The 12,942-nt window shown below is 41.5% G+C and overlaps 1 protein-coding gene across 2 annotated transcripts in view; it reads left to right on the forward strand.

The window, feature by feature from the left end:
- Positions 1–8,288: 8,288 nt before the first annotated feature.
- prdm6 (PR domain containing 6) overlaps positions 8,289–12,942 on the forward strand; it is a 57,842-nt gene continuing 53,188 nt past the window's right edge. For both annotated transcript variants that reach the window (XM_071400078.1, XM_071400079.1), the window contains exons 1-3: positions 8,289–8,460; positions 8,887–9,391; positions 11,798–12,105. In XM_071400078.1, the coding sequence (XP_071256179.1) occupies positions 8,899–9,391; positions 11,798–12,105 (801 nt within the window). In that variant the 5' untranslated portion in view covers positions 8,289–8,460; positions 8,887–8,898. The remainder of the gene's footprint in view (positions 8,461–8,886; positions 9,392–11,797; positions 12,106–12,942) is intronic.

The following is a 12,942-nucleotide window of genomic DNA, read 5'->3' on the forward strand; positions in this document are numbered from 1 at the left end:
CGCATCCTCGCCGATGCAGTGTAGAAAAACTGCTATTTTCCACCGGCTTGTCATTTAGCCCACTGGCTATGTAATACAGGTTCAGCCTTGTTCCCATTTCCACCAATTTTCGGTTATGTAAATGACTGCATTGCTGCTCATCCCAAGCGCATATCAAAGTATTTATGTTTCACTCACGTCCATTAGCGTTAGTAGTCTGCTGGCAAAGTCCACATTCTCACTCATGCAGCTAGCTACTGGAATTTTTTTCTCCCTCCATTTTTGATTGAAGATAATGTCCAATTACATCCACTCTTCTGACACTTCTGACCCCCGGAGAATAAATCACTTTCTCCCGGGTAACCCGCTATTTCCCGGCAAAACCAGAAGTGTCCTTCAAAAGCATTATAAAGCATATAAATGGGCCTATGTCTGGATTTGATTAGAGCTTTGATCGAAAATTCAAGCCTGATTCTTCCTAAGCCTGATGAGCCATACATTAAATACATTTAATGAGCCCAAGCCCAAACAAGACCAAATGATTGTGCTGTTATCGAATACATGTAAGACACAGGCTACTGCACATGACCCACGACAGGAAAACATAAAAGCCAATAGATGTAGCTAGCTACACTTGAAGTCGGAAGTTTACATACACTTAGGTTAGAGTCATTAAAACTAGTTTTTCAACCACTACACAAATTTCTTGTTAACAAACTATAGTTTTGGCAAGTCAGTAAGGACATCTACTTTGTGCATGACACAAGTAATTTTTCCAACAATTGTTTACAGACAGATTATTTAACTTATAATTCACTGTATCACAATTCCAGTGGTTCAGAAGTTTACATACACTAAGTTGACTGTGCCTTTAAACAGCTTGGAAAATTCCAGATACTGATGTCATGGCTATAGAAGCTTCTGATAGGCTAATTGACATAATTTGAGTCAATTGGAGGTGTACCTTTGGATGTATTTCAAGGCCTACCTTCAAACTCAGTGCCTCTTTGCTTGACATCATGGGAAAATCAAAAGAAATCAGCCAAGACCTCAGAAATTTCCAAATGCCTGAAGGTACCACGTTCATCTGTACAAACAATAGTACACAAGTATAAACATCATAGGACCATGTAGCCGTCATACCGCTCAGGAAGGAGACGTGTTCTGTCTCCTAGAGATGAACGTACTTTGGTGCGAAAAGTGCAAATCAATCCCAGAACAACAGCAAAGGACCTTGTGAAGATGCTGGAGGAAACAGGTATATATATCAACAGTAAAACGAGTCCTATTTCAATCAAATTTATTTATATAGCCCTTCTTACATCAGCTGATATCTCAAAGTGCTGTACAGACACCCAGCCTAAAACCCCAAACAGCAAGCAATGCAGGTGTAGTAGCACGGTGGCTAGGAAAAACTCCCTAGAAAGGCCAAAACCTATGAAGAAACCTAGAGAGGAACCAGGCTATGAGGGGTGGCCAGTCCTATATCGACATAACCTGAAAGGCTGCTCAGGAAGGGAGAAGCCACTGCTCCAAAGCCACCATAAAAAAGCCAGACTACGGTTTGCAACTGCACATGTGGACAAAGATCGTATTTTTTTGAGAATTGTCCTCTGGTCTTATGAAACAAAAATAGAACTGTTTGGCCATAATGACCATTGTTATATTTGGAGGAAAACGGGGGAGGCTTGCAAGCCGAAGGACACCATCCCAACCGTGAAGCACGGGGGTGGCAGCATCATGTTGTGGGGGTGCTTTGCTGCAGGAGGGACTGCTGCACTTCACAAAATAGATGGCATCATGAGGCAGGAAAAGTATGTGGATTTATTGAAGCAACATCTCAAGACATCAGTCAGGAAGTTAAAGCTTGGTCGTAAATGGGTCTTCCAAATTGACAATGACCCCAAGCATACTTCCAAAGTTGTGGCAAAATGGCTTAAGGACAACGAAGTCAAGGTATTGGAGTGGCCATCACAAAGCCCTGACCTCAATCTTATAGAAAATTTGGGGGCAGAACTGAAAAAGTGTGTGCGAGCAAGGAGGCCTACAAACCTGACTCGGTTACATCAGCTCTGTCAGGAGGAATGGGCCAAAATTCACCCAACTTATTGTGGGAAGCTTGTGGAAGGCTACCCAAAACGTTTGACCCAAGTTAAACAATTTAAAGGCAACGCTACCAAATACTAATTGTGTGTATGTAAACTTCTAACCCACTGGGAATGTGATGAAAGAAATAAAATATGAAATAAATCATTCTCTCTACTATTATTCTGACATTTAACATTTCACACACATTTTAAAATAGAATCAGGCCTATTTGTATAATTAGTAGGCTGATGCATATATATCTTTCATAATATTTCCCTTAATGTTATTAGCCTACCTCCTCTTTCTCTTTCCATTGTTGCTTAATTCGTTCCTTGCTTTCAACAGTTAAATTAAATACGTTTTGTTGTTCTTATCTTCATAATTTTAATGACATTCTTGAATAATATTGGACTAGAAATAGATGCAGAAGGCTTTACCATCTCTTTTACAAAGATTGAAGGGTTATGTGTCTGATGAAATAGGCCTAATTGCAATAGCTTACTGCCATCGCATGTTCACTCTTCTTTCAAACTACCTGCAAGTTCTATTGGCTGCATTATTTAACATTTAGCAAGCTAGAGCTTGTGTCCCTCCTCACATAGGCTATTGGTATAAGATATGGTATAAAAGTAATATCCAGAAGCTATTCTAGTCTAGCTTTTCCTGCATGGGACTCCAAGAGCGAAGGAGCATTTTTTAAGGAGATAGGCCAGAAGAGCACTGGTGCGGTGCGTATTATTCAAGAGACAGAGGCTGCAAGTTAGAAGCTTACTATACATAACCAATCCTTCATGAATTAGCTAAATATAAGGCTAATACTGCATTTAATGTATTACCTGAAAGAGGGTAGACTAGGACATCTAGGGCTATATCAATCTAGAACCGGATTATCTACACTGAACAAAATAAATCAAAGCAACATGCAATAATTTAAACTGTTTTACTGCGTTGCAGTTCATATAAGGAAATCAGTCAATTAGAAATACATTCAGTAGGCCAAAATCTATGGGTTTCACATGGCTGGGCAGGTGCGCACGAGGTGCGTCCCCAGTGCGCACGCTTAGCCCGGTGCGCTACATCGCAGCTCCTCGAATCGGCCGGGCTAGAGTGGGCATCGAGCCAGGAGGGATGATGCCGGCTCAGCGCATCTGGTCTCCAGTGCGTCTCCTAGGCCCGGGTTATACGGCACCAGCCCTACGCACGGTGTCCCCGGTTCGCCAGCACAGCCCAGTGCGGCCTGTTCCAACTCTCCGCACTTGCCGGGCTACAGGGGGTATCCAGCCAAGACAGGTTGTGCAGGCTCGATGCTCGAGACCTCGGGTGCGCCTCCACGGCCCAGTGCATCCGGTGCCTCGGCCAAGGACAAGGCCTCCTGCATGTCTCCCCAGCCTGGTGAGTTCTGTGCCTGTGCTAAGCCCTAACCCTCCTGCATGTCTCCCCAGCCTGGTGAGTCCTGTGCCTTCTCCCAGAGCCAGGCCTCCTGTGTGTCTCTCCACTCCAGTGATCCATGGCACGAGGCCTCCAGCGACGCCCGTCAGTACGGAGCCTCCAGTGACGCCCTCTAGTCCGGAGCCTCCAGCGTCGCCCTCTAGTCCGGAGCCTCCAGCGTCGCCCTCTAGTCCGGAGCCTCCAGCGACGCCCTCTAATCCAGAGCCTCCAGCGTCGCCCTCTAGTCCGGAGCCTCCAGCGACGACCTCTAGTCCGGAGCCTCCAGCGACGGGTTTCAGTTCGGAGCTGCCAGAGTCTCCCTCCTGTCCGGAGCTGCCAGAGTCGCCCTCCTGTCCGGAGCTGCCAGAGTCGCCCTCCTGTCCGGAGCTGCCAGAGTCGCCCTCCTGTCCGGAGCTGCCAGAGTCACCCTCCTGTTCGGAGCTGCCAGAGTCGCCCTCCTGTCCGGGGCCCGCTGTTAGGGTCCCCAGTCCGGGGTCTACGTCCCGCACCAGAGCCGCCACCGCGGTGAAATGCCCACCCAGACCCTCCCCTATAGGTTCAGGTTTTGCGGCCGGAGTCCGCACCTTTGGGGGGGGGGGGGGGGGGTACTGTCACGCCCTGACCTTAGAGATCATTTTTATGTCTCTATTTTGGTTGGTCAGGGCGTGAGTTGGGATGGGCATTCTATGTTTTGTTCTGTGTGTTGTATTTCTATGTGTTTGTTCTGGTATGGTTCCCAATCAGAGGCAGCTGTCAATCTTTGTCTCTGATTGAGAACCAAACTTAGGTAGCCTGTTCCCACCTGTGTTTGTGGGTAGTTGTTTTCTGTTTTGTGTATTACACCTTGCAGAACTGTTCGTTTGTCGTTTTGTTGTTTTTTTTGTTCAAGTATTCGTATGTATTAAAAGTATTATGAATACTTACCACGCTGCACCTTGGTCTTCTCCTTCTCCCGACAACAGCCGTTACACTGGGGAGCCAGGCCCAGCCAATCAAAATAAGTTTTTCCCCATAGAAAGGCTTTATTACAGACCTAAATACTCCTCCGTTTCATCAGCTGTCCGGGTGACTGGTCTCAGACGATCCCGCAGATGTAGAAGCTGGATATGGAGGTCCTGGCATGGCGTGGTTACACGTGGTCTGCAGTATGTCTAAGGCCAGTTAGACATACTGCCAAATTCTCTGAAACAATGTTGGAGGCGGCTTATGGTAGAGTTATTAACATTTAGTTCTCTGGCAACAGCTCTGGGGGACATTCCTGCAGTCAGCATATCAATTGCATGCTCCTTCAAAACTTGAGACATCTGTGACATTGTGTTGTGTGACAAAACTGAACATTTCAGAGTGGCATTTTATTGTCCCCAGCACAAGGTGCACCTGTGGACTGATCATGCTGTTGAATCAGCTTCTTATGCCACACCTGTCAGGTGGCTGGATTATTTTGGGAAACGAGATATCCTCACTAACGGGGATTTAAACAAATTTGTGTTTACCATTTGAGGGAAATAAGCTTTTTGTGCGTTCGTAACATTTCTGGAATCTTTTATTTCAGCTCATGAAACATGGTACCAACACTTTACATGTTGTGTTTATATTTTTGTTCAATATATATTTTTTCAGTTGATGGAAAGAGAGAAAGACTGCGAGAGAGTGCTCATGCGTGTACTGATTTAAAGCAAGGATATTGGAGTGATAGGCTGTTTTAAAACTCTGCAGCTGCAATAAAACATTTTAAAAATCTTTACAATAAAAAAAAAGGTAACCCCTGGAAGCCAGATGGAGATGGGTAAATTATATTATACTACCTTAGCATAGACTATGCTGCAACAAATGCAGGCTACCTGCCACAAGAACAAAAGTTACCATGATGAGATGCTAGATCTACATGCATTGTGAACCATGCTCCATACTGAGATGGGCTGTCTGTCCCCACCCTGAACATTGATGATTTCTCATGCAGAGGCCGTAGAGAAGCCAGATTTAGACATAGCATATCATTTAACAGGTCATATAAATAATGTATTATAATTTACCGGTTTCTCGCAGTTATGTATCCCAGAAAAGGGGAGTGGTTTTGGGCGGTAAATTCCGGTAAATCTGGTTCGTGCCATTCAACCCTAGTCTGGACCAGGCAACTACTGCGCCCTTTTGCAACTTTTGGGACATCACAATTGTTCTGCGGTTTGAGGTTACACATCCAATATCTGCAGCCCTTGAATTGAGACTATACTTATACTCTCATTGCCTTTGGCTATTGTTTATTTTCCTGTATACAAACGAATGGAGAGTTGCGATTTATGTCTGTGAAGAGACAGCGAATAGGCTACAGAATTCAGGACATGGGTAGGCTATTTAGGCTATTTGATATTGACAGAATACATGTGTTTATGTTTTTATGCCCATGAAGACCAAAATGATCAAACTTCTTTGAACTAATCTCCAGTTCCATCTGAGATGGATTCAATAGGCCTAATCAAAATAGCCTACCTATATCGAAACGTGGAAATCCAAAAGCATGAATGAAGAAAATACTTCGTCCTACATTTCCCATGTTGAAAGTAATGCCTAGGGAAATATATAGCCTAGGCAACACCACCAATAAGAGCAAGCACTCAAATCGTGTATTGTGTCATGACTGCAGAGCTTGTTCATTGATACAAATTAGCACTTTCAAGTATACAGTTTGTAAGAAATACTATAAATATGGGGAGGCTGGGGGCAATTGTAACACCTTGCATTTCTCCAATCGGAAACGAGATGATGACACAGTACATGCCCATTTAGGTTATCTCCCTGCTTGAAAAGTCACAGACAAGTATCTCACCATTTGCACGTTTAATTGACAATGTTTTTTTTTTTTTTGTGAAAGTCGTTTTTTCAACTGGCGGTATTGTTATTATACTGCCTTGAGCATTAATGTCCGATAATTAAAAATAGCATAATTTTCATCCCTATATGTTGGCTATATAATTTAGTCGTCCTAAATATTAAGCAAAAACACATTTCTCAAAACCCTTATAGGCCTGCTTGGGTGTCGAATAAGTTGAAATAAAGAGACTAACTCCCATCTGAATATACGTCCATATTAATGAATTATATACTCAGCAACCCGTGACCTTAGAGCCAAGATCAGGAGACACTTGGGGCATGGGGAGAGGTTGGTGAATTCTTTATCGGACTTCTGTCAAAGACAGCCGTCCATTTGTCTTGCATTCATCAGGCGAATTAATTAACAAGAAATGTAAACGTTTTAATTGAATGTCAAACAGAATACACTATGCAAATGAGAGCACAACAGTAGGCTATAGCCTGCTTTCAAATCAAGGTTACATAAATATATAAATAATATTTTCTATAGGCCTATGTCTAAATAATTAGCTTTTGTCATAGAACATGATTAATTTTGGCAGTTAATTTATTGATCCGGGCCCCTACTCCAATGTGCTTTACTTTAGGAAGCATTAATCAATGAATGAAAACACCAATGCTCTCCTTGTGTAGGCTACGCTTTGCTCTAGAAACGACGTTGCAGCTTAATTAAAAATCCAAGCATAGGACAATATCAATGATTTGGTCATGCTTATAGCAAACAACAACATGCCTACATAATAACCATTGAATAGGCGTATAACATGAGTTCATTATTATTATTTATAATTATTATAGTAATTATGATTATTATTATGAATAATATGAATAATATCCCTTTAATCATGTAACACCCCATTCATAATACCCCATTCATAATATTTTGAATGGCTGTTAAATGTATTGATAGGTTTGAGTGCTTCAGCGAGCTTGAGAGGGCTTATTAGCTCCAAACCTGATTGATGCATAAATAACTGACTTATTCCCATGTTGTAAAGTTGAGTTTGATGATTGGAGTTGAGGTAAATAGGCCTACTGGTGTGCAAAAATAAGGGGTTGAGGTTCGAATCAGTTTTTGTGTGTATAGCCTACATGAGCTAGGCTATTCGTCCCTCATGAAATCCCTCAATCAGTCCGTTTGGAGGGCTGTGTTATTTTTCACATTCTTTTACAGTGAAATTGCGCTTTTGTAGACAAGAGTTCATTTTCAGACGATTATGTTGGTGTTTTTCTTCGTTATCAATCTACAGAGGTCTCGAGATGACAAATGGCCTTGTCAAAATCACGCCAGTCAAAACATTTTACCACCCCTCTGGAAGGAATTGTGTAAAATGCCCTACATTTAGATAGGCTATACAGACACTGTACAAACAGTAATAACTTTCTCAAGCTCATGTGAAATGGTGGGAAACACGCTCTGGATAACAAGTTAAAGGAACAATACCATGAGGCAGTCTACATTATCTTGAGGTGCACCTATTTATTGAATCAATCGGCAAATGTCATGAAAAAGGGAAAGGTGTATATGAATACATATGCCTAAGTAGCCCTTGCACACCTTGAACCCCAATGAAATTAAAACTTTCAAAACATGATTAACAAACGTTCGTATTCATCATTAGCATAATATATTTGTTCCTTATTCATGTGGTTGAAAATAAATCAAAGGTGCATGACTGCATGCATCAGATCATAAGTTAAATACGTACCCTAATAGGCTATATATGCTAATACTGTTGGTAATGGGCGTTATCTATTTGAATTTCTAATTTAACTAAAAACTGTCCCACTTTCAAATCTTTCAAGCCTAAAATCCAAGAATAGTTTTGGCAAAGAGATGCGGCAATACAATTTCGGGCCAGTGTGAACTTTTTCCTCCCCTGTGTTTTATGCTGTCGTAAAACCCACGTGCAGTTGCTCTGATCCTGCGAGTGCTCAGAGGAGAGGGGGCAAGAGCGGGAGGAGATAATATTGTACTTCAGACATAGAGCTTGAAACATACTCCGCGTATCCGAAGTCATACTATTATGGTGTAGGAGTCTGGGAAATACTATTGGAATCACCTTCGAGGACCAATCCCCTTTTTCACGCAACAGAGTAAGTCTTGTTAGGTCGATGCTCCCACTTGCCATTTCGTTGAAAAGAACATTGCTCGTAAACTCTGAAAAGTAGCAGACTGTCTACCATTGCCTTAGCGCAAGGATGAGTAGCCTATGTGATGGGAGGTTCACAGACCTGAAAAGCTAATGAGGTTGACTTCCATTTACATTTTAGTGTTTGTACTGGTAAATTGCTTTTGGTCAGGTCAACTCGCTGTGTTAATTTATTTTACTTTCAAAATTGATTACACATGTTCATGCAATGTGTAAACTGTGCGTAAAGTGCGATTGTTAGATATTTTGCTTCTTTTACATATGTTGTATTGTGTAATAATTCACTTATTTCAAAGCAACATCATTTGAATGCTCAACTTGTCTCTTTCAAGTAGACTAAGTTAGGCCTACTGCTTACTGTCTCCTCTAGCTCCTGTTTGAGATGTTAAAACCCGGTGACCCTAGCGGATCTGCTTTCTTGAAAGTGGACCCGACGTACATGCAACACTGGCAGCAGCTCTTCCCTCAAAGCCAGTTGAAGAATGGAGGCATTACGCAGCTGCAGCCGCCGGACAGGGTAGCTGTTCCGGTGGAAAGTCTCCGTCAGCGGCCGAACCTGATCTCCTCCACATCATCATCGTCGGCTTTAACACCTTCCTCCACATCTTCATCGACTCCATCCGTTTCATCATTGGCAGGTTTATCTCAACTATCTGTGCCACAAATTGCACTTTTTGGACAAACTCTCTCTTCTGACATTGTCTCGTCAGACAACACCAACCTCCAAGCGAAAGAACTTTGTATATCCTCCAGCTTTAAGAATGACAAAGGGTCCAGATTTAAACTGACCTCCGATGAGTTAGACTACTACCTCTACGGACAGCAGAGAATGGAGATTATCCCATTGAACAATCACACCGGAGACCACAACAATCGTATGTATGAATGCCACACACATACTATTCCAGTGGAAATATTGTTTCCCCTTTATTTAAAGGGGGCATTATTTAACGAGGCTATACAGCTGTTAAAAGGTGACCGCATTTTAGGCCTATTAGAAAATGTGATTTGACTTTATGCTCACAATTGAACAAATACACTTCAATAATTTTAATCTCGCTCCTCCCCATCACTCATTATCAGACTTTATGGGCTAATATAAACTAAGCTAGGCCTAGCTAGGCTTTCTATTGCCTTTTAATCAAGGGTCCTCGAGCACACCAAACTTCTGTTTTGGCCCATTAAAGTCATGCTTCTCAGCACTTACCATCAGCAAGTGCCCCGCGCGTGTATGGGTAGTATGGGTCAATTAGGCGTATGCATGGTTCACTAACTCTGATCATCTATATTCACACCAATTTATGTATAGACTATACCACTGATGAACAAATATAGTATTTTTCATGTGTTTAAATGCAGCACAACTTGCAAGGGCGACAAATGTATTAGCTATAGCCCATTTACAACCGTTGATATAGGCTTTAACAATAGCCCACATGTCCTTATTTGCCTATAATTCCAATTTATAGACAGTTAAAGGGATTCCACAAATAATCATATTCTGATAAATATGATAAATAAGAAATAACACTGAGCTCGTCATTGATAGGCTAATATTAGGCCTTTAGGCTAAGTAAAAAAAAATAATCAATGGAAGCTTTTGTCAATTTGTTTTCTTATTAGTGCCCAATAAAACAATCATTTTCTCTTTTCATTTTCTTCAAATAAACATCATCACATTATTTATATTTATTATTCAATTGATTTTGACATCAGAAATTCCGTCTGCGTTCTTCATCAGTCTTTTATTTTATTTTTTTGCTTGAAGAATTTTTGCTTTTACATTATCGGGTGGAAATAGACGTCGAGGACAACCCTCTCTATATTAAAGCGAAGTTTGAAATGGTGGTGTTTATTTAAGGTGATAAAACGGCCCATCAGCAGTAATCTCCATCGATATGTGCCACAAGGAGATGAGGGATGGGGGGACAAGCCACAATTAATTGCTGTATAGTTTTGTAGAAGAGAGTGGACTGAGTGTGGATCAGAGATCGATCTTTTCCATCGGCCGCTATTCATCATCCGAACATGGTATATGGAAGTCTCCCGGGGACAGCGAGACTGCTTTATCTACATTCGGTATTCTCTCCCCCATATTTCAAACCAATGCTATGTCGGTCATTTATAAAATAGCTGAAGTGTGTATTACACAAGGAAACATACAATTCCATTTACTTCATAATTTGTGTAATTACACCGACAGCCAGATAGGTTTTAATGTGTAGGCCCTACTTGAGTTTAGGCTATGTGTAACCTGTTAATAGGCTAAACTGTTTTTCTAGCTCAGAAGCCCTAACAGGACTTTTGAGGGTACTTAACACTTGAAGACGATTATATTAATCAGTCAAAAAGGTGTTGGTTTGTCCTTAGGCCATTTCGACAAATATTTCGGCCGTGTTGAAATTAAACTTTTTTACTGCATGACCAACGAAGCATGTTGCTGGTGCTGTTCAGCTTTTGAATGACCGTAACATATAGGCAAGTAGCCTACATTTTGAAACTTTATTATTTAAATGAAATTCATTATTGCATGGGGAACAGTCTGGGAGTAGCCTACGATTCCAGTTTACTCCATTCATGTTTGTAAAACAGCCCCAATTTATCGCCAAAATTAACATATCAACAACATGACAACATCGGTGGGATATGTATGGTCTTGACTTGAGTTGCACACCTCTTTCAGTTCCAAAATGAATCCCCCCAGTATCATGACTCATGCCGCTATGACAGCAAGGAGCAAGGCCACACCATAGTCGCACCCTATTCTTAAGTTGATTTAGATATAACTTTTTTATTCATTTAGTGACAGAAGGTGCAATGTTTTTCAATCCCTCTGTAAACCCAATTAGGCATATATTTAACATAATTATGTTTGGTTATGCATAAACATTATTGTGGCCTCTTAAATGAGCAATATAATCAAATTATAATTTTCAAACAATGCAGAAGATTTGCATGAAAATGTTTTCAAAACATGTCACAAAATACTTATGTTGAATGATTGCTTAAAAATGTGTGTACTTCCTCCCTTCCTCCTGACCAATGACTCTTCTACCCATATATATATATATATATATATATATATATATATATATATATATATATACAAGTACCAGAAAGTAAAAACATATATATATACATATATATCAAAATGCAAATAAGTTATACTTATTACACATATATTTTTTCCTGGTCAAAGTGTTAGTACATGTGATAGTAACCCATGTGTACCATGTGAGATGAGTTGCTGGTAAACCCCCTCTACCTGCTGTGCCCTGCAGGGTGTGACATGTGTGCAGATAACCGTAACGGAGAGTGCCCCATGCACGGGCCCCTGCACTCGCTGCGGCGCTTGGTGGGGACAAGCAGTGCAGCGCCGGCCGTGCCGCCCCCAGATGTCCCTGACTGGCTGCGGGACCTGCCCCGTGAGGTGTGCCTCTGCACCAGCACTGTGCCCGGCCTTGGCTACGGCATCTGTGCCGCCCAGCGTATCCCACAGGGCACCTGGATCGGCCCCTTTGCGGGAGTCCCCCTCCTCCTGGATAAGTTGCAGTCAGGAGGGGTGCGCAACACAAGGCACTTATGGGAGGTAAGTTCATGGTTCATGATGATGAAATTAAAATTGTGTAACATCACTCCAGGTACTGTAACAGTACACATGAGCAGGATTGGGTTGTGAAGTTTTGGACACATCCACTCGATTTTGTCTTTAAAGTGTGGCCCCATGATATGGGTACTAGAAATGACCCTGAAGTGTTTCAGTATAGGAATAATGTCATGATGTAAGTGCTGCATACACTGATTGAAAGTGATTCAATGTGTATACAGTTCAAGGGAAAATTCAATGTCCTGTATACTGTAAGTATGAATACCTGCATTAGCATTTGGCGGTATGCTAATGATTTGAATCGGTTTTGTGTGGCAAGTGAAATTGATAGATAACTCCCATGAGGTAGTGGTGATAAAGGTCACTGTTTCCTCAGCTGACCAATGATCATTCTCACCCGTTAACCACATCAACGGATATTTGAGGCTGAGAATTCAGAGCACGGGAGAAGGCCACGATACAGTGTACCTGCCAAAAGAGGTGCCTTTTAAACTAACTGACGCAAATTCGTTTTTTTCCCCCTAACATCCAACATACGAAAATTACAAAGAAATGAAGTGTGATGTTTTTGAATGGCATTTGGTTTGAATGGCGTTCTATCAGTTTGTCGCTTAAATCAATAGTTGATTTATCACTGCCAATTTTTACCGCATTAAAGGGTATATATATATATATATATATACACTACCGTTCAAAAGTTTGGGGTCACTTAGAAATGTCCTTGTTTTTGAAAGAAAAGCACATTTCTTGTCCATTAAAATAACATCAAAATTATTAGAAATATAGTGTAGCCATTGTTAATGTTGTAAATCACTATTG

This window comes from Salvelinus alpinus, chromosome 5, assembly GCF_045679555.1.
Source record: "Salvelinus alpinus chromosome 5, SLU_Salpinus.1, whole genome shotgun sequence".
Lineage (NCBI taxonomy): Eukaryota > Metazoa > Chordata > Actinopteri > Salmoniformes > Salmonidae > Salvelinus > Salvelinus alpinus.